The sequence below is a fragment of the Dermacentor variabilis genome, chromosome 7, assembly GCF_050947875.1.
Source record: "Dermacentor variabilis isolate Ectoservices chromosome 7, ASM5094787v1, whole genome shotgun sequence".
Lineage (NCBI taxonomy): Eukaryota > Metazoa > Arthropoda > Arachnida > Ixodida > Ixodidae > Dermacentor > Dermacentor variabilis.
This window is the reverse complement of record NC_134574.1, coordinates 67,183,902-67,205,418: the sequence shown is the minus strand read 5'-3', so window position 1 is coordinate 67,205,418 and position 21,517 is coordinate 67,183,902. Positions and strand designations below refer to the sequence as shown.

The 21,517-nt window shown below is 49.4% G+C and overlaps 1 protein-coding gene across 1 annotated transcript in view; it reads left to right on the top strand.

Moving 5' to 3' along the window:
- The first annotated feature begins 1,179 nt into the window (after positions 1-1,179).
- LOC142587497 (phospholipid-transporting ATPase ABCA3-like) overlaps positions 1,180-21,517 on the top strand; it is a 130,810-nt gene continuing 110,472 nt past the window's right edge. The window contains exons 1-2 of the mRNA XM_075698551.1: positions 1,180-1,413; positions 8,648-8,842. Coding sequence (XP_075554666.1) covers positions 1,188-1,413; positions 8,648-8,842 — 421 coding nt within the window. The 5' untranslated portion in view covers positions 1,180-1,187. The remainder of the gene's footprint in view (positions 1,414-8,647; positions 8,843-21,517) is intronic.

Here is a 21,517-nt window from a genome sequence, read left to right as displayed (position 1 = left end):
CGCAGTGCTGGAGTCCTTCTACTACATGCGTATTTCAGTGATAATTCCAAACTTGTGCAGCCTTTGTCAGAGTGTTTACATGCAACTCAGCGCCTTGACATACACTTATTTCGGCCGTGTGGGCCGCTTTCCATGGCGCTCCTGGCTCTGCACACACTCTGCACGGAGAATACAAGAGTTCTGTATATTGTCCATGGCGTTGAAACATCAAGCATTTCACGGGAACTCAATGAGACAATTTTCAGTAATCCTGGTTGTCGCAGGCAACGTAGCCGGTACATTTCGGACAAAACTTCTTCGTCACGTGGTTGAGATGAGACGTAAAGCCGCAGTGATGTAGGCCGAGAAGTATGCCATCTCCTAAAATGTCTCTTATGGTGGCGCTTATACTCTAGAGAGATAAGTGACTCTACAAGGATATCACAATCTACATTTCACCCAACATAAATACAATAGCAACAGACTAAGATCAAAATACAAGCAGCGGAACGCTTATCGTAAAAGATCGTATATCAATGCAGCTTACATGGGAGAAATTGTATCCGCGAATTAGCGTTCTTTTGTTTCTTTCTTTTCTTTACCGTATGCCTCACTGAGCCCCCCTTTGATTGCAAGCAGGTGCGGTGAAGTTATCACTATGTTCAAGTAAACGTCGTAAGAAAGCTTGTCTTTGCAAGTCAATTGGGATTTCGCGAATGTTTCCTTTTAGATGAATATGCTGCCAGCACGCAAGTCGCGGATTTTTCTCTATAATTGAAGGCATAGAAGAAACGTGTTCTTTGATGGCATTGTTAGGCGTAATACATAATACATGAAAGGTAGAAAACAAGTGTGGGCTGTTCTCGATCAGCTGCAATTGACAAAACGTGGCGCAAGACGCATGGGTCGCTTCGCCACGTTCTTGTACGGCCGCTTCCGTCTAGGCGCTTATACGAGATAGGAGGCCTTACTTTCGAACTATGACGTATCCCCTATATTACATATATGACGCTATATAAAATAGCCTTAAGCTAATACCTATATCCATGGTGGTGGGTGAACGGTTGAGAAGGCTGAGACGCACAAGAGCGAATAATCTTGCAGCGTGGGGGGCTTTGCTCGCAGCCCCCCACGAGATTACAAAACCTTTCAGTGCTATCACCTGTCGGTGGCGCGCGCGTAACGTGCTGCAGCTGTTCACGAAGCTGATGGGCGTTCCGCGCACCTGGTTCTGGCTGGTGCACTACCTGTGCGGCATGACCACGTGGACACTGGGTAGCATGCTGCTGCTTGCCATGATGAGCCAAGTAAACGGTCCTCACGGGTTGGCCTTTATCTTCCGCACCAACCCTATGATCGTCTTCTCAGCCATGCTCATCTTCAACTCGGGATACATCCTCATCGGCCTCTTCACCTCGCTCTTTTTCGACACCGGTGAGCACGCTGTCCGAGCAAGTTTCATTAGGGCGACAGCAAGCGTTGCGAGAAAAGGCAGGAGGCAGAGGGGCTAGCCACGCCACAGGAACGACCAAGAAGGACACAAACGACACTCGGGGATGCGTCTGCCCACGTGTCGTGTGTGTTTGCGGTCGTTTCTTCGTTTGGCTCAGTTAACCTAACGTGTACGACCAACTAGCCGAAGGGGTCTCTCGTCCCACTGTTTTAGCGTGTGTGCCCCTGATGATAATAGGCCGAGCAACTGACAGGTGAGAAAGAGACTGCTGCTCAACACGTTCGCGGTACGTTTTCAAATGCGAGACCACTTTTTAGGCTACACTATCCTAGGTCTGTATATGTGTCCTCAGTACAATGACCACAAAAGTAATTCACCGATGATTACGATGCTAACTAATGCGAAATTTGAGCGCAGCTCTCTACGTGTTTTTATTTCGCGGGTCAATATCTTGTATTGCGATTATATATGTTTACATTAGGAAGAGAACGCTGTGAGGAGCGCGCTTTGTTTACCTAAAAACGACGCGCGCTGCTCTGGCGCCATATCGTCGTAGCCATCGTATCCGCGCAGCCCGTGTTGCACGCGGCACTACACTTCTTTTGTCACGCTTGCATTCCACCCACGACGAGAGCGGCCCTTCGTCGAAGGCAAATGGTGCCACTAGTGTCAGCGGAGACAACACCCAAGGGTGTGTCACGTCGAGCCTCACTCGTAGCCGCTCGCCATCGCCCCTGGCAGGAGAAGTGATACACGTCACACATGATGCTTCCGCGCACTGACCTCAGGAGCTAGCACTGTAGACGAGCGTAGCCCTCTCCACCTGACGCCGGCCTTCGCACGCCCCCCCCCCCCCTCCCCCTCAGAAGCACAGATGAGATCGTCCGCTTGGGCGCGGACGGAGAGAGCTTTTTACAGTGAAGGTGTGTACGCGGACCCTGTGCCCTCCTTGTAGGAGTTCACTAAAACTATCTTCATCATCAATGGCTAGAGCGTCGTCGTCGTCTTGCACAGGTGGCTCCGTTGCTGCTCGTTATTCCAGCGTAGAATTTCACTTCTCTCGTCGTAACGGGGAGGCCGCGTTTATGGGGGTAAGAGTAATTGCTTAAGGGGGTATGAGCCATCCATTGTCTTAAGTAACGAATAGATTTAATTTTGAAACAACTTAAAGGGGTGGGGACACCAAATTTTGAGGCTATAAAAAGCATGTTGTAGGCTGCTTCCGTAAGCAAGGACACCCAGAACGAGGTATTGGACGCTGCAAACATTTCAAAATAATTTTAATTCAGCTCCAAAAAGTCAGTAAAAACTCCTTCTCGTAGTCGAGACCCATCGCTAGCGCGGCAGTTACTACGTCACAGAGGAGGAACGAAAATATTGACGTCATAGAACCCTAGCACAAAAACGTGACGTATGATGAGTAGAGATGAAATGCCGATTACGGAGCCTGCTGAGCCGAGCGACCGAGCATAGCCTCCACTATGACCGAGCTACAGGCATATAGAAAGCCTTTCTTAATGCAAAGAAGGGGTAAGGCGTGCCGACACGGACACAAGAGGAGAGAAGTGGACAACACGAACGCCGCACGGTGGCCCGCGAACGGCAAACTGCGAGCGGCGAGTTGCCGTGCGGACGCGTTTGAGTGTAAACACTAGCCGGCCGACTCCGAAAGGGACCAGGATATGCGGCGTTCGTGTTGTCCGCTTCTCTCCTCGCATAGTCGCATAGTTCGGCAGCTCGGAGCGGTCTCTCGTTCGCTTGGCCTTTCTCAATGTGAGGGCCCGCCCATGTTACCGGCACGGAAACTCGCCGAACGCCGTTTGCCGTTCGCGGGCCCGCGTGCGACGGCGGCCTTCGCTCGCGAACGGCGAGATTTTCTTGCCGTAGGGAGGACGGGCCCAGGACCCATTTGTGCGGCAGCCGTACGGCGAAGCGGCCAATCAGCGACCGAGGAGTGGTCACTCTGGCACCGACGGCAGCTTCACCGCCTCTGATCGTTCGGCGCCGCCGATATCGTCACTAGGCCTTTTCCGGTTCACTTCAAAGCTAAAGCTTACGGCGCTTCGGAATGAATCACCGACTCTCACAAGCCGCAATATTTTCTTACCGTTGTTGTCGCTCTTCGCAATAATTATAATAATCGCGACATGCACTTCGAATCGCCAGTTGTTGACCTCTGCTGACAGAGCACGCATATGCGCGAGCAGACGACGCAGCATAATTTTACGTCACTATTTTTTGTGGCCCACGTGACCAAGCCATGTTGCATTTCCTCCTCTGTGACGTCATAGCATCCACTGGAGCCCACAAACCGAAACCGAAATCGCTCGGCATAATAATGCTATTATTAAATTATTTATCGGATATATATGAATCCCGCTGTGTGTATCGTGTTCCCTGAAGCATGACGCAACGATTGAATTAACAAACGCATGAACGAAAATTTTGATGTCTCCACCCCTTTAATATTGAAGAATGGCAAGCGGCAATGCCGGGCGGGTGCTGCTAACCACGCCACCGAACGAAGTCAAGACTTCTAACTCAGCCGATTGCGGTGGACTGAGGGCATACCGTTACTGAGGTTCTCGCTGTCGCAGCCGAACGTGTGTGTAACCTTATTAAGAAACACAAAGACGTCAATTGTCAAACCAATCCAATCATTCCTCGAAGCGATTGCAGCGCCCGCATTCCAGTGTTTGGCCTTGCGTCCAATATACGGAGCTTAGGATTAGCGGTTCCGGGCATTACATCACAGCTACAACTATGGGAAGACCACGAGTAGGGCGTACTCAGTAAGAAGGTGCCTACGGCAAGCGTCAACGAGAGTTCGCTTGTGAACGGGCTCGTCGTCGCAGGGCCGACTTCTAGCTGCGCGCCACAGGAATCTTACGCACAAGAAAATAAAAAGAAAAAGAACGATAACACAGGGATAATTACAGAAAAAACGTACTCCTAAAGCATGCTCACCACGCAATGCGCACAAAAGCCAAAATTAGGTGAAATAATGGGGAAACAAAAGATTTACAATATAGATTGCTTGCGAAGTGTGATTTCCATGGTGTAACACTCGGTTTCACTAACACAGCGTAGCTGTTCGACCATCTTCACGCACTGGAAGAACGGCGATCTTTTCTTTTTTTTTTACTCCTTTCGGGCGGAAGGTCGGCTGCGCATGCGCGGCTTTGATTCGGCGGGGAATTTCAACTGCGTTACGACTGCGCCCTCCGCCGTGCGATTTGCCTTGCTGCTCCCTCGCTTAACCCTACTTTTTCTGAGCCAACGCGCAACCTCAGAACATCTGGCGCAACTTCGTGGGGCAGACGCCGCCTGTTCGTTCCATGCGTCGACCGCGTCTAATCGGATCTTCGTAAGTTGCATCTTCCGCGCTTGCCGTTTGAACATCTACAAGATCTATACATGAGTGGTGGTTTTAACCGCTATCAATAACATCCGTCTTCCTTACGGCCGGTCAACTGTGTGCATGCGCATGCGACCGCACAGGCACCTGTGTATATCTGTACATCCACCGTGACACTCCGGTCGATGCGCGCGCGTGATTAATTGCGACAGAGTATACTGTTCCGCGCTAGGTACGTCTCAACAAGCTTGTTCTTATGCTTAGGTACTAATACAGTACATTTCAGTACATTTGAATACGCGTTTTAATTCAACCGCAGTAAGACTGGTCTGCCTGATGCGGCACTCGTGCATGTTAAGCCGTTAGATGAATTTGAAATTTCATGAATTCGAGAGGATCATTCATTTCCAGGTGTGGCAGAGTTGCCGTACGTTTGACTTTGGCATCAGATTACTACTTCGAGTACAATTTATCTTATCTGGTTGCACTTTAACGGACTTTTATTATTTATATTTATTTCGTTCATTTCACTGAATTCTTTTATGTGTACGCACATTAAAAACCAGCTTGTACCACCACCGCCAATGACATTTTGTGGTAGATAACGTACCTAATGGTTTACTGGATGTAGGGAGTTATCTAGACTTGCGCTGCATTTGTTAAAGGAAACTCAACGCTGTGCTCAGCATATGCGCATTTTAGTATTGCTCAAAAAGCGCAATACCTTTGTACATACTTCACGATATGCACGCATAAGTCATGCATGATTTCCGTGTAACACGTCGAATTACACTATGTGTTTATTCGATAATACAACGAATCTAGTCCATTTGCCTTTCTTCGGCCTGTTCGGGTTGAGACAATTATACTACTACAATGTCAAAAATTATAGTTCACAGACTGGCTACTGTGTATTCCTAAATTGTTCTCATTAGTCCCCATGATTGTGGTCGCCAAAATTAAATTTGAGCAAAATAAATTTAATTAATGAAAGCTAAACATGGTGAAAGCGTATAAAATAAATTGTGCTCTAATGCGCGCACTGATGCAAAAATTTGCGATTACATAGTCAAACGTACGGCGATTCGGCCACACCTGGACACGAAGGATGCGGTCCAATTCTTGAAATTTCAAATTCATCTAACGGCCTAACATTCATGGGTGCCGCATCAGGCAGACTAGTCTATCTGCGGGTGAGTTGAAACGCGGCTTCATATTTACTGAAAGGGACTCTATTACCACCTAAGCATAAGAGCAAGCTTGTTGAGGCGTGAAATTAGTGACGCACACATATATACCAGAGTGCTACGGTGGATCTACAGATATACAAAGGTGCCTATGAGGTTGCATACACAGGCACATAGTTAGCCAGCCATAAAGAAAACAGATGTTAGTGATAGCGGTTAAAACCACTAATCATATATAGATCTTCCAGACGTTTAAAGGGCAAGCGCGGCAAATGCAACGTACTAACTTCGATTAGATGCGGTAGACGCGTACAACTAGCAGGCGCCGTCTTTACCTCGAAGTCGCGCCAGATGTCCGGCGGTTGCGCTTTCGCACGGGCGCGCGAGCGAGAGTCAGAAAAAGAAGTGTGCAGAGAGGGAGCCGCAATGCAAATCCCACGGGGGAGGGCGCAGCCGCAACTCAGTTGAAATCACTCGCCGAATCAAAGCCGCGCATGCGCAATGCATGGACTTTTTGCCCAAAAGGAGCGAAGCTCTCCCCGCCGGTTGACGTGGTCGCCGGCAACTCGGCGCACGCGTGGGCCGTTTCACCCTCCCCTCATGCTCTTTCTTTCGCCACATGCTTTCCCTGTAGCCTCCTTCTCCCCTTTCCCCCATCGCGCGCTATTCTTTCATCTACCGCTGCGCTCCACGTTCGCTTTCATCTTTCGCCTGTGCTCGTTCGCTCTATTACGCCGAGGAACGACGGCGAGCCACGCCGACGCTCAACGCAGAAACGGGCGCTTCAGAGCTGCAATCTAAAAGAATGATTAAACTGCAGCCCCTACAAGGAATCGAATCTGAGCCTGCAGCATGGCATCCTCGGCGTCACGCCAATAGATGAGGAGGGATGCGCAATGTGTGCCACAGTAGAGCGGAAGCGCACCGCCACCGTCGTGACATCGTATCGACGCGCATGCGCAGCTTGCGCGCGGAGGTTTAAATGTTCTTCAGAGACGCGTGGTCAGCTTGGCGGCCGAGGCGAGAAAGCCAAACAGTCGCACTGTCATGCGTGCTGTGTCATTTTGCGTGCTGTGTGGACGGTGGCTATCGTATAACTTAGACAATTATCACAGTTGAGCACAGGCCTACTGTCCCTAACTTTGCGCAAAGTTTACGAATTTAGGTTCTTTAACTATTTTACGAATGCCTGTGTAATGTTTTACTAAAAAATAAAGTCTGCTTTTAGGAATGCTTTAAAGGCTTGAAAGAGGGGCAGCGCGACCTTGTAAAAGCTGCAAGCTAAAATATTGTGACAGTACATGCCTCTCCCTCTTTTTGACAGAGCAAGGCACCATATAAACAGAAGATTACTTAGTTCGAGCAAGCTTATTCAGAAATGTTTCTTAAGAAGACGAGATTGCAAATAGCGATTGGTGAAAAAAAATACCTTATCTAATATGAATGTAATACTAGTCACTATGTCACTTTACTGCTGCTCTTGCGTGGGGTCTAAACGTAAACGTTCCTTAATAAAATGAGTATGTAGCCCAGACAAGATGCTTGCTCAGGCAAAACTTAGAAAAAAAATGCGAGGATGCTGTTCCACCTCCTATTTCTCTCTCTGCCCCCCCACTCCCCTCGTATTGTCTCAAGGAAGTGGGATATTTATGAATTTCAACCTGCCAACCTTGGCAGGTATGTAAATGGGTTCTGCCGGAATTTTTCTATTAGCAAGTAAAGAACAAAAGCAAGAAAGTACCACGGTGTAAAAACAGTTACTACTCGCTAGGTATCCTGGTCCGAATGTTTTGAACACTGACACGGTGTTCTCGCCTGTATAATAATAATAATAATAATAATAATAATAATAATAATAATAATAATAATAATAATAATAATAATAATAATAATCTATTTCTCCACGTTCAGCCAAACGTATGTTGTTGGTCTTGACAGTTACTTTTGTTTATGTGTATTTTATGTTCAGAACCCCACTCCCGTGATAACCATGCCAACGGGTTGATCACAGGAATAAATAAATAAGTAAATACATAAATAAACAAATGGATTAGCAGCATACAAACACGGGTCTGCCAACGCCAAAGGAGCGCTCGAGGTGCAGTAACAACAGGATGGACATAATTAGGTCCAACATAAACATCATGTTACTTCAGATTACGTATCGTTTGATTTCGTTTTCCCCGTCTGGTGTCGCCTTGTTTAACAAATTAACTATTCGCATATTCTGTTCTATGGGCAATTTGATTCGATTTAAGCTGCGCAATGGGTAGCAATGAAGGCGGCGTGGTCGAGGGCATTTCTGAGCACGCAGAGTGTTTCAACGCTCACCGAATGCACTGTACGCACGGAATTTTGGCATTTGATTGCTATTTGAATCCGGTCATCACTGCTGGGAATTGAACCCACGACCTCGTGCTTGTCAGCAGTTAGCCACCGCAACGGGTGGGTTCCGGAATTTCGGTGGAAATTTACGTCTTCCGAGTGTAGTCAGTCGCCATAGCTAGGTGGCGTTGCGTGCGTAATGCGCTCGGAACGCGTGGCCCAGTCTGTAATAGTGTGCGCCGTGCGCATTCCTTGGGCGAAAAATGGCTCGGTCGATTACCGAGTGGGGGGGCTTGTACTTCGTTTCACGACACCGACTACAATGCGCCACGGGTGTTTGTGCAGCGAGTCTGGGCCTGGCGTGCGGCCTCATCCTGTGGACGGTGTCTCTGCTGGGTCCCTTCCTGTCGCTGGAGTGGTCGGCACGCACTGTGTCCGCCTACATCACGACCAAGAGCAGTGCCAAGATCGGCGCCTCCTTGATTCCCATACACGGGCTGTACTTCTTCTTCCGCATCGTCGAGTTCTACGAGTCCTACGGTAAGCCTTGAAAGGATGCCGAAACAACGTTGGCCTCTACATACGAGCACCGGTTGCCGTTTATGAGATGCCAGGTTTACGTCTGATCAGTCTTGCGCACGTTGCAAGAAAAGAAAGGGTAACCGGTTGCAATTACAATTACTTCATAGCTCCAAATCAAAGGCCATATTATTCGAGGCAAGAGGCAGTCTTATTTAAATCAAGAATTATTGTTGGATGGCCCGCCCACTGAGATTCTAATCAAATGCAAAGTATTGGGCATTACGCTTCCCGAAAATATGAGCTAGAAATATAAAATTGGACTAGTTATGAAATCATTCTCATCTGCCGCAGGTGCATTGTCCCGTTGCCGTCATATTTTTTTCTAGAGAAAGTTGCAGATATGTTATGCATTGTTTGGATCGCATCTGAATTGTGCGCTTGCATGGGCTACCACGACGAAACGAAATCTTCATGCACTTTTTCAACTTCAAAAATGAGCACTTCGACATGTAGCGAATGTACTTTATTTCCATTCTACTGCGCAGCGTTTTGAAAGTTATAACATAATACGAGTAACTAACCTTTATGAATAGCGGCTACTGGGATTATTTTTCCTTTGGCTCCAAAAATTCTAAAACATCTTTAAAACATACGTCACGACTTGAATATGAAAGTAGTGATGCGCGTACCCGTAGCAAGGGCAGCTGGTTGGTATCATAGAGACGTACAAACGACCGCATGCAGTCGCTAAGACACATGCTACCTTCACTGTTAAATAAATTTGAGAAAGAAAATGTTCTCATGACTACCTTGACTCGAAAACAGATTGGAGCGTATTTTTGTAAACGTATTTTTGAAATGTGATATTTTGTAATTAATGTAAATGTGACCAACTGTATTTGTATATCCTAATAGATAGTGTTTCCATATGTTGACTTACTGCTGTCATGTGAGGGCCTTCAGGCACATTCAAGCTGTATGTCGGAGGTTTTCGCCTGGAGGACCGACAACAAATTTTGTTGGAAATAAAACATTTCATTTGATTTAATTTGACTTTTTTATTGAGATAACCGATTGCAGTTACCAGTTACTGCGCCACTAAAGTAATTCAAGGATTAGTCAAAAGTAATCGATTACTTGGCTCCTTACATTTATGAACCTTGCACAAATACAGTGAATAGAACAAGCTGGTGTAACTCTTTCAATGCGTCCTTTGCATCCCTGCACAGTTCTTTTTTTTAATCTTCATTAACGATCGCCATTCCCGATTTTTTTTTATCGGCAATGTCTCGTTTTCTTGTGAATACATCTGCAGCAACTATGAAAACTGACTCGATGTGCGCTCTTGAGAGGAGGACGGTGTTGTAACGTGATGAATTCTGGGATTTTACGTCTCAAAACCACGATATGATATACGAGGCACGCCATAGTGGGGGACTCCAGGTTGATTTTCACCACCTGTGGATCTTAACGTCCACCCAATGTACGATACACGGACGTGTCTGCATTCGGCCCATCGAAATGCGCCCGCCGTGGCCTTGATTTGATCCCACAACCCCGTGCTTGGCAGCGTGAGACCGTAGCCACTACGCAGCCACGGCGGGTTGTTGTTGTGTGTTGACGCCTCGTGCACAGTACGTATTGTGATTACTCGGTGCCGCAATGCATCCTCTGTGAAGCGCAGCGCTTCATTACTGCTCGAGCTATAGGGGAAGGAGCTCCCAATAGAACCAGCTAAGAACTAAAAAATCGTCCACAGGTTATTCTCTGGCATCAACGTTCGAAGTGGCCATCGCTTTCGAGTCATGGAAGAGCCATTTGTATTTGTCGGCCGACATCTCGTCGACCTTCTTAAAGGGAAGCTGAAACACTTTTCGAGAAAAAAATGAGTTCCCTGCAGCATTCTACAGTTTTTAGTCCATTGAATACGAATATCTAGTTTGAAAAGGGCGGAAACAAACGCAAGCGGCTGATTTTTGCAAGAAAACGCGCACAAGCGCCTCCGGGCATCGCGCGAACGCCGCTGTTGCCCGTGATTGGTCGGGACCGCTGTGACGTCATTCACGGGGATCACCAGTCGGCGCCGCCGATTCAGAGCGTAGCACGCTCTTCTGGCCTGGCTTCACAGATGAGTTGTAAGGATTATGGAACGTTCTCGCTGTCTCGGACAGCTTGTATTTTCGCCTTACATGTTCGAATCGACGGCCGATACAGAAAACGATGGCGTCAACGACGGTGTTGAGTGTGCCAACAGCGAGAACGATGTGTGGACCTTCTCGCGCATTGGAAATATTAGCTCGTACGTATGTTGTTTCGTGTAGCTGCACGTTGCAATGACAGGAGAAAAAACGCGCCAAAATGTCAATGGGAACTTGCTGCTGGAAGAATGCCGAAGCGCTAAATTCTCATTAGATTGTAAACACGGGAGCAATTCCGCGATGTCAAGCACATTGCTGCTGCTTGGCTGACGTTCGGTGGGTTTTAGCGTGTTGATACACGATCGCGAACATAAGTGCCACGTTTCAAAGCGTGCACGTACAGCGCTGCGAGGTACAATCATGGAAGTTGCTTATCATGCACATCCAGATCGAGATGGCCAGGGGGGTTATATGTGCAATATTCAGACTATGGTTCGACGACTTTGCGATTGTGGCTCGATCAAGAATCGGTATGCGTGCTGCATGCTAGTGTTGTCATACAGATATTAGGCAGCTTTAGCACCGCCGTGTGGTAGACACGGTAATTTTACCTTAACTGCAACCGTACGTCGAATGTCGCTTGGCAAGCCTAGCAACACTAGCAACAACGCGTTTCCGCATGTGTCGCAAGGCTATCCGGCTACGCTAAAGCTATGTTACCAGACGTTCATGGCTGCAAATGTTCGCATTTGGCGAGTGAATCAATGTGGGCACCGGAACACTGTAATTGGAATACCGATAGCCCGCATCGTTGTCAAGCTTCGATGATAATCACTGTCACGGAAATGGTCCGAGCACAGCACAGTTAATTTCGTCGACACGAAATTCTCTCTCCTCACAGCACGGACCCACTGCGCTGCAAGGTTCTTGTCCTTCTGGAACATGTGAAACACCACATGGTCTCGCCCGGCCGTGTTCGCACAGCTGAATGCTGCACAGAACGAGGGCATGTTGGGCGCCCTTGGCTGTAGGCACTCACGCAGCACAGAAAAGAAGCACTGTTCACGAAAATCGCAAAAGAAAGCAAACGTCAGCCGCGGGAGATCTCTCGTGGCGTCGTTTAGTAAAGCGCACTACCGAAAAAAACACGCCAGCACATGCCAGCACGCCGGTCCGCCGGCCCGCTCCCCGGGAATGACTTCACTCTCGCCGGTTCTCTCCTCCAGCTGTCTCCTCAACCGGCACTCCGGGAAGCGACGGGGGGCGTGTCCGCGGGGGATTTAGAAAGCAATTTCCGCCCCTTATATTAACAAAACGAAGAAAAAGATTTCAGAACTGTAAATTAATACGTCTGTTCTTCCCAACCCCAGCAATTCATGGAATTTGAAAACCGTTTCAGCTTCCCTTTAAGGCGCCTTTCAGTAGTTTTAAACGATTAAATGTGAGGGGTGGCAGCAAACGTAAGCGTTCCTTGAAAAGGTGGCTAAATCTGTATGGAATTAATTGTAAAGCTGCATATTATTCAGCCCTTAACATATTGCTTATGTGTTACAATCACAGAAGTTGTACCTGAGTCAGGTATATATCATCCCGATGAAAACCGATTCAGGTTTTATCGAGTCGGTTTGCCACTGATCAGACCAATCGAAAAATATTAGTTTAACGGTAAATAACTACAGTGTATACTAGTAATGTAATAGAATGCGCTAAGCGAAGATAAATTCAGAGGGAGGTCTCATCACTACATCAGTACCCTGTAAAAGCGCTTCTAGGAAGAATACCGAGATATCCTCATTATCAAGAGCCTATTTTTGTGTCCACTACCGGATGACGACCTCCTCCAGTGATCTCCAACTACCATTTTCTTGCGTTAGATGATTGAAACTTGCGCCCGGAAATTTCCAATTTTCTTCACCCTATATTATATTCATTGTATATTAAATATATTGTCACGTGGCGGTGACGTTGAAGAACACAGTAGCAATACTGTGAACGACAAAACTAACTTTTATTGGGCGGACCTGTGCCCACAAAACAAGCTACAATTATAGCACAACGATAGCGGAGTACACGGTCGGCGATTGTCGAAAATCTGATCAACGGGTCAAGCGTGCCGGCTTTAATCGCTGGGACCCGCGTGTCTTCCACAAAGTCCTACATTAGTCGCGTCGCGCAGACATGCAATCAGTTTTCACAAGGTTCGGTCACAGACAGCGGATGGAACCATCGATAACATTCCAGAAATTTCCGATACATGCAGGCGCATCCTGCGCCGTGCGATAACATTGGTTAGGCGGTGAAACGCGTCGCCCGATAAAGACAAGTACAAGTGCCAATACCCCCCCTCTTAAGAAGCATCGACGCGATGCTGCAAACAAACGAAAGTAACAAAGAAAAGCACTCGTAGCAATGAAAACACCAAAATAAGGAAGTTCGTCAGCGCGCGTAAAAGGGCTTCAGACGCACTACGTGGACCACTTCGGATCGTGCCCGGCGCCGCTGTGACTGCGAAATGCCGTCTGGCACGAGTTCATAGTCCAGTTAGCCAACACGTCGGATGATCTTGTAGGGTCCGAAACAGCGTCGCAATAGTTTCTCATGAGTCCTCGTCGACGTATTGGGGTCCAAACCCAAACGCGGTCAGCGGGCTCGTACGCGAGGAAGCGTCATCGGAGGTTGTAGTGTCGGCTGTCGGTGCGCTGCTGGTTCTTGATCCGTAGCCGGGCGAGCTGTGCGGCTTCTTCAGCGCGCTGGAGGTAGCTAGCGACATCAACATTCTCTTCGTCAGTGACGTGCGGCAGCATGGCGTCGAGCGTCGTCATCGGGTTCCTGCAGTAAACCAGCTTAAACGGCGTTATCTGTGTTGTTTCCTGCACCGCCGTGTTGTAAGCGAAAGTTACGTACGGCAGGACGGCATCCCAGGTCTTGTGTTCGACGTCCACGTACATTGCTAGCATGTCGGCGAGGGTTTTATTCAGGCGCTCCGTAAGATCATTCGTCTGTGGGTAGTAGGCAGTTGTTGTTGTCCTCCTGTGCCTTGTCTCACTGTACTGAAGAATGGATTGGTTGAGCTCCGCTGTAAAGGCCGTTCCTCTGTCGGTGATGAGGACTTCTGGGGCGCCGTGTCGCAGCAGAATGCTTTCGACGAAAAAGTTTGCCACTTCGGCTGCGCTACCTTTCGGCAGAGCTTTAGTTTCAGCGAAGCGGGTGAGGTAGTCCGTTGCCCCGAGGATTCAATTATTTCCGGATGTTGACGTCGGAAACGGTCCCAACAAGTCCATCCCGATCTGCTGAAAAGGTCGGCAAGGAGGCTTGAGCGGCTGTAGTAATCCGGCTGGCCTTGTGGGTGGTGTCTTGCGTCGCTGACAGTCTCGGCATGTCTTGACGTAACGGGCGACGGCAGCGGTTAGACGCGACCAGTAATACCGGAAGAAGCCATGGTGACCGGCGGTCGGATCGTCATGTAGGGCTCGCAGTACTTCTGGACGCAGCGCCGACGGAACAAGAAGGTAGTTGGCGCGGACTGGTGAGAAGTTCTTCGCGAGCAAATGGTTTTGAAGCGTGAAGGAAGATAATCCGTGCTTAAATGCCCCAGGGACAACGTCGGTGTGCCCTTCCAAATACTCGACGAGGCTTTTTAGCTCCGGGTCTGCCCGTTGCTGTTCAGCGAAGTCCTGCGCACTTATCATTCCAAGGAAGGCGTCGCCATTTTCATCACCTTGCGGCGGCGGGTCAATGGGGCGCGTGATAGGTAATCGGCATCAGTGTTTTCGTCCGGACTTGTAGGTTACAGTGATGTCGTATTCTTGTATTCTGAGGCTCCACCGCGCCACTTGTCCTGAAGGATCCTTTATGTTCGCTAGCCGGCACAACGCGTGATGGTCGCTGACTACTTTGAATTGCCTGCCATATAGATAAGGGCGAAATTTAGCGGTAGCCCAAACGATGGCGAGGCATTCCTTTTCGGTCGTAGAATAGTTGCCTTCCGCTTTTGACAGCGACCGAATAGCGTAAGCTTTCACCTGTTCGACCCCCTTTCTCCTCTGGACTAGAACGGCACCGAGGCCTAGGCTGCTGGCGTCAGTATGGATTTCTGTATCGGCGTACTCGTCGAAGCGCGCAAGTACTGGCGGTGACGCATGCGTCGTTTGAGTTCTTCAAATGTGTCGGCCGGCGGCGTTTCCCACTTGAACTCAACATCACATTTAGTTAGACGTGTCAACGGCTCAGCGATGCGTGAAAAGTCCTTGACAAAGCGCCTGTAGTAGGCACACATGCCAAGGAATCTACGCACTGCCTTCTTGTCTAAGGGTTGCTGGAACTGTGCGATGGCAGCTGTCTTTTGCGGGTCTGGGCGGACATCAGATTTGCTCATTACGTGGCCTAGGTACAGAAGCTCATCGTAAGCGAAGCGGCATTTTTCCGGCTTGGGATTGAGCCCTGATGACTTGATGGCCTCTAGTACTGTCGCAAACCGCCTGAGGTGATCGCCGAAATTTCCGGCAAAGACGACGACGTCATCCAAGTAAACGAGACAGGTCTGCCACCTCAATCCTGCTAAAACCGTGTCCATCACGCGCTGGAACGTTGCAGGCGCCGATCACAGTCCGAATGGCATAACGTTGAACTCGTAGAGGCCGGCTGGGGTGATGAAAGCGGTATTTTCGCGATCTCTTTCGTCGACTTCTATTTTCCAATAGCCAGACTTGAGGTCCATCGACGAGAACTATTTAGCGTTGCAGAGCCGGTCCAATGCATCGTCTATCCGTGGAAGGGGGTACACGTCCTTCTTCGTGATCTTGTTCAGTCGACGATAATCGACGCAGAAGCGTAGGGTTCCGTGCTTTTTCTTCACCAGGACTACAGGAGATGCCCACGGACTTTTCGACGGCTGGATGATGTCGTCGCGCAGCATTTCGTCGGCTTGTTGCCTGATAGCTTGACGTTCTGGCGTCGAAACTAGGTAAGGGCTCTGGCGGAGTCGTCGAGCACGCTCCTCGGTTACTATGCGATACTTTGCTACTGGGGTTCGTCGAATCCTTGATGACGTCGAAAAGCACTCTTTGTATCCTCGAAGCAGACTTCTGAGCTGTTGCTGCTTAATGACGGGTAGAATTGACTGACGTCGAAGTCTGGCTCGGGAACTACGGTCGTCGGGGTAGATGCGGCAGAATCCCAGAGGACAAACGCATTGCTGGCTTCCAGAATTTCCTCGATGTATGCGATCGTCGTGCCCTTGTTGATGTGCCTTAACTCTTGGCTGAAGTTTGCCAGCAACACTTTCGTGTTTCCTCCGTGCAGTCGAGCGATCCTTCTTTCGACGCAAATTTCACGGTCGAGCAGTAGACGTTGGGCGCCTTCGATGGCGCCTTCTACGTCAGCGGGTGTTTCGGTGCCGACCGAAATAACAATGCTCGAGCGAGGCGGGATGCTGACTTGAACTTCGAGCGCACTCAAGGTGCGGTGACTAGGAAGGCTCTCCGGCGGTATCGCATGATCTTCCGACAGCGATACTGATTTCGACTTCAGGTCGATGACTGCGCCGTGTTGGTTCAGGAAGTCCATGCCGAGAATGACTTCTCGTGAACACTGTTGGAGGATAACGAAGGTCGCAGGGTAAGTCCGGTCGTGAATGGTAATTCTTGCTGTGCACATTCCAGTCAGCGTTGTGAGGTGTCCTTCAGCGGTCCGAATTTGAAGGCCTTCCTATGTAGTCTTAACTTTCTTCAACAGGGCGGCGATGTGTCCACTCAGTTCGGTCTTGGCGTCGGATCACGGCTGCGTCGCGTTGACCTGTGGCTGGTATGTGATGTCGTCAGGTCGTCTGTCGTCGTCGTATTCTTTGCTTCCAGACTTGGTCGGAACGGCGGCTTGTCGTTAGGTCGTCGAGGTGGTTTCTGCGGCGTCTTCGTCGGCGGCAGAGGATCTTCGTCAGTTCGACGAATAGCAACCGCACCTCCATCGGGTGCTGCTTTTAGTTTTCCTGATATGGGCTCGCTGACCAGCCTCGGGATGGGCCAATGTATTGTCGGCGCTGCGGCGACAGGTAGCGGCCTGGTATAGGCGAACGCGATGGTCGTCGAGAGCTCCACTGAGTAGCGGTGAGGTAGTCAGCAATATCGCGAGGGCGCTCACCTTGCTGCGGGCGCGGAGCGTTGACGGCGAACCCTCGTAGTCCCATCTCCCCGTATTGGCATCGTCGGTAGACGTGAACCGCTTCTCTGCAATGGTAGCAGAGCGGGCGGCGGTCAGGAGCCCGCCAAATGTCTGTCTTCCTCGGGTAGCTGCGCTGGGCGACGGGTGGACGTGCTGGCGCCGGCGGCGGTGGTCTACGGAATTGCGCCGTTACATGGCGCTGGCGCGGTCGTGGAAGGGGACCTTGACGGCGGGTGACGCCGACGTAGGTCATTGCTTCTGGCTCGGCCTGCAATGATTGTGTTGGCACCTCGGGGACTCCGAGCGATCGCTGGACTTCTTGACAATTTCGGTGATTGAAGCCACTTGAGGTTGCAATGAAGGGAAGATCTTCTGAAGCTCCTCTCGTACAACTGCCCTGATGTTCTCGCGCAGGTCGTCAGTGGCCAGTGATTGAAACTCCGGCGTAGCTTGTTGGCTTGGTGTGGCGGTCGAATCGCCGGTTCCGCATTTATAGTGCCCTCTCGATGGTCGTCGTCTCACGAAGAAACTCGTCGACGGTCTTCGGTGGGCTTCTTACCATTCCGGCGAAAATTTCTTCCTTTGCACCACGCATCAGTAGAAGAACTTTCTTCTCGTCGGGCGTTTCCGGGTCGGCGTGGCGGAACAGACGGCTCATTTCCTCAGTGAAGATCGCGATCGTCTCATTCGGCAGCTGCTCTCTGGTCTCCAGTATAGCTAGGGCTCGCTCTTTTCGCACGACGCTTGTAAATGTTTGCAGAAAGCCGCTTCGGAACAGGTCCCACGTCGCCAAGGTGGCTTCTCGATTCTCGATCCACGTCTTGGCGGCGTCCTCCAATGCAAAATAGACATGTCACGGCAAACGTAGCGATCCTCTCATACGTCTGCAGCCAGGTTTCCGGGTCCTCAAATGTGGAACCACGGAACGTCGGTCGTTCCCTGGGCTGCTGAAGAATTATAGGGGCCGCTGCGGCTGCCATTGGGAATGTCTTCTTGGTCGTTTCTGGACGATCTTCTTGGACTGTCTTCTTGGTCGTATCTGATAGAAGACTGTGTTCCGGGGGCAGTTGCTGTAGCCGGCAACTTGCTCGATGTTCCGGGGCGACATTGGCTTTGTCTTTTCGGTCCGGGCTTGGATTACGGCTTGTCGGGGGCGTCCGGTACATGAACGTAAAGCACCTCCACCAGGTGCCACGGGGTGGTGACGTTGAAGAACACAGTGGCAGTACTGTGAACGACAAAACTAACTTTTATTGGGCGAACCTGTGCCCACAAAACAGGCTACAATTATAGCAAAACGATAGCGGCGAACACGGTCGGCGATCGCCGAAAATCTGATCAACGGGTCAAGCGCGTCGGCTTTTATACATCAATCGTATAATGCTCCAGACTAATCGCTTGGACCCGCGTGTCTTCCACAAAGTTCTACTTTATTCGCGTCGCGCACACATGCAATCAGTTTTCACAAGGTTTCGTGACAGACGGCGGATGGAGCCATCGATAACACTCCAGAAACTTCCGACACATGCAGGCGCGTCCTGCGGCGTGCGATAACATTTCTTAGGCGGTGAAACGCGTCGCTTCATAAAGACAAGTACACGTGTCAATACTATATATTCTAACATTAAAGCTGTGAGGTCGGACATCCAAGAGAGGTGGGCAAAGTGGTAGCCTGCCATGTCCAGGTAACCGAAGCCTAGCTGCAGGACTCTGATTATTGAAAGGATGTTACCCAAGTACATGTTTTCATCCATTTGGGTGCCGTATTGTTCGACAAATTCAAGTGTTCAAGGCTGCATCCTGTGTTTCGTGAGAAGTGTAGCTGGTCGCATGTAATACGCTACTGAAAAATATAATTCAACTACAGTGAGCGTAAACGAGTAACCAAAGTATTCGTTAAATTACAAAACGGTCAGAACGCGTATTCAATTGCAATTAATTACTTTTTATTTGTTACGTACAAGTATGCCTGAGACAGTAGTTGTGCTCCGTTGCTTGCCATCGTTGAACCTACGATGCCTTTAGCAAAGGCCAGCCACATCAACCGTTTTCTCATTTGAGCGGCGCTCCCAGCAGTGTAGTTCTGGGCAGTCGCGCGAAGTCTTACTTCACAATTTACACTGCTCTTGCATTCCGGCTACGTGTACCTAGTGTGTCGGAGCGAAACGAAAACAAAAATAAAAAACGAAAAAAAAGAGAGCGATATTTTTGACCGGTGCGTAAACGGTACCAAAAGTTTAGTATCTTGTTTCTGAGGGAAACTGAAATATTTTTGATCGGTTTTCGGTTCAAGGGGCAAGTGGGCAATCCGAAACAACCAATTTCAGGCAGCGTCAGAATTATCGCGTATCTCAGAGGCCCGCATAAGCGTGTATCTCAGGCCGAGGATAGTGCGAGCGACGGGTGGTCTCGCGCTCCACTAACGCCAGCCTGCCGCTCGGTGCACTAGCAGATCGGCATCGTAGCAGAACCCGGGGCTTGAGCGCTGAAGAGGTTGTCGTTTCGTTTTCTACGGTTGCAACGCTCTGTTACCTTTGTATTACTGTTCGTTTATGTTCATCGAAGTTCGTGGTATTGGAACAGCGGTCTCGCATTTCGACGAGTGCACTCGATGACTTGCTGCGTCTGAGATCGTTCTCTGTGCTTAAAGGCACTGAACATGATCTCAAAATTCAGAATTCACTTACAGAGAAAAATAAATAATGTCTTTATGGTAACATTGCTTCAATTTTTACGTGCGAACCAACACCCTTATCAACCGTTACGAATCATTTTTTTTTCGTTCTGGAGCAGAACCGGGACGCAACATTTTTCAGTGGAAGGATACTAAAACCAGAACGAAAAACATTTCGCTCCGACACTCTGTGTGTGTCTTCCTTTACGTAGCGAACGGAGAAAAAAAATCAGCATGTGCGGCTCATTCAATATGTCTGCCAAGTTAATTTTCAATAAATAATCGGCTCAATGCCAATGCTGCATGTTTGTTCGTCTCTCTTCTCTACCCTCATTTCTTTCCCACTATGCTGTACCAAATGGCCCACAATGTCACACGGTGTGTATGTTTTTAGCAACTCTCATGTGCCATTCTTAAGTTATGTAGTCTAAAAGCCGACACTCCTACTCCCCCCTCGCGAGGGGTGACAGGATGGAGTGCCGCGCGCTTTGGGTGCCTTCGATTTGTCGTCCGTACTGTCTTAGACTGCTCGAGATGCTACATATTCAGCTCTCATTCGCTGAAAGCACCGCTTCGGGCCGTCTGGCACTGTTACAGACGGATAACCGAAGAGTCCCAGTTACTCCGCCAACAGCACATGGACGAGAGCTTCGTCACCCTCGCACCTGGAGCACTTTGGTAGATTTATTTATTTATTTATTTTGTGCATACGCGGGCCCAAATAAGGGCCATAGCAGGTAATAACACCAAGGTACGAAATAGCATAGTAGAAAGCAGTGAAATGCATTAGAACGATGTGCGCCGCACGAACATTTGTAAGATTTTAGAAACCCTTCAAGTGGTAACTCCGGAACACAGCCAGGCGACAAATTTCAGTGATCTATAGTGTGCGAAATAAAGGTGTATTTAAAGAAAGTGTATGCGAGGATAAAAGGCTGATCTGTTCAGGTAGGATGGTGCCTTGTTATCACGATCTTCACGGAAGAGATGAGCTGTCTTTTCCGCCTCGCCGACAACGAGATGTTCGAGGACAAGAAACTCCGCTTCTTCGTGCTTGGTGTGAAGCAAGAGCTTGTCGCTCAATTGGCTCACAATCCGCCCAAGACCGTCAGATTTTTTAACGAAAGCCTTGGGCATCCAGAAGACACTTGAAATGCGCATTCGGCCGTATAACAGCCATCTACTTTCGTGGAAGCACGACATCCAAGCACTGTAGGCTCCGACGAGCTCCGAGAAAGCATCGGATCTGTTGTACTTGAAGAACTGCGCAGGATGTTCCTTTAGAAGCAGCCTAAATTTCTGAGAGTCGGAGAGGAGATCCAACAGCCACTTGAAGTCCTTTAGACGCCGCAGCTCCAGCCGGAAGTCGTCACCTACACCAGTGTCGCTCGCCCTCCCCGTCCGCGCCTGCAGCAGGCCCCCGTTACGCAGCTATTACGTCGCCAGTTGTCGCCGCCGCCAGCCCACACGCCGGTCAGTCCGCGCAACGCTCCGAGAAAGACAAACGTGAGGCGAGCCCCCGGCCACCACCCACTCTCCTATCACTGTGAAGAAGCCGGCCATGTATACCACCGATGCCCATACCGTAATGTCTAGAAACTAAGAGAACCCGCCGTTAACTCGCCACGTCCGCAGCAACGTAAACGACCGCGTGACATTTCCGACTACCTGACTGCAACTCAGTGGAGACTTCGATGACCTTTCCGATCACCGTCACCAGGTCGC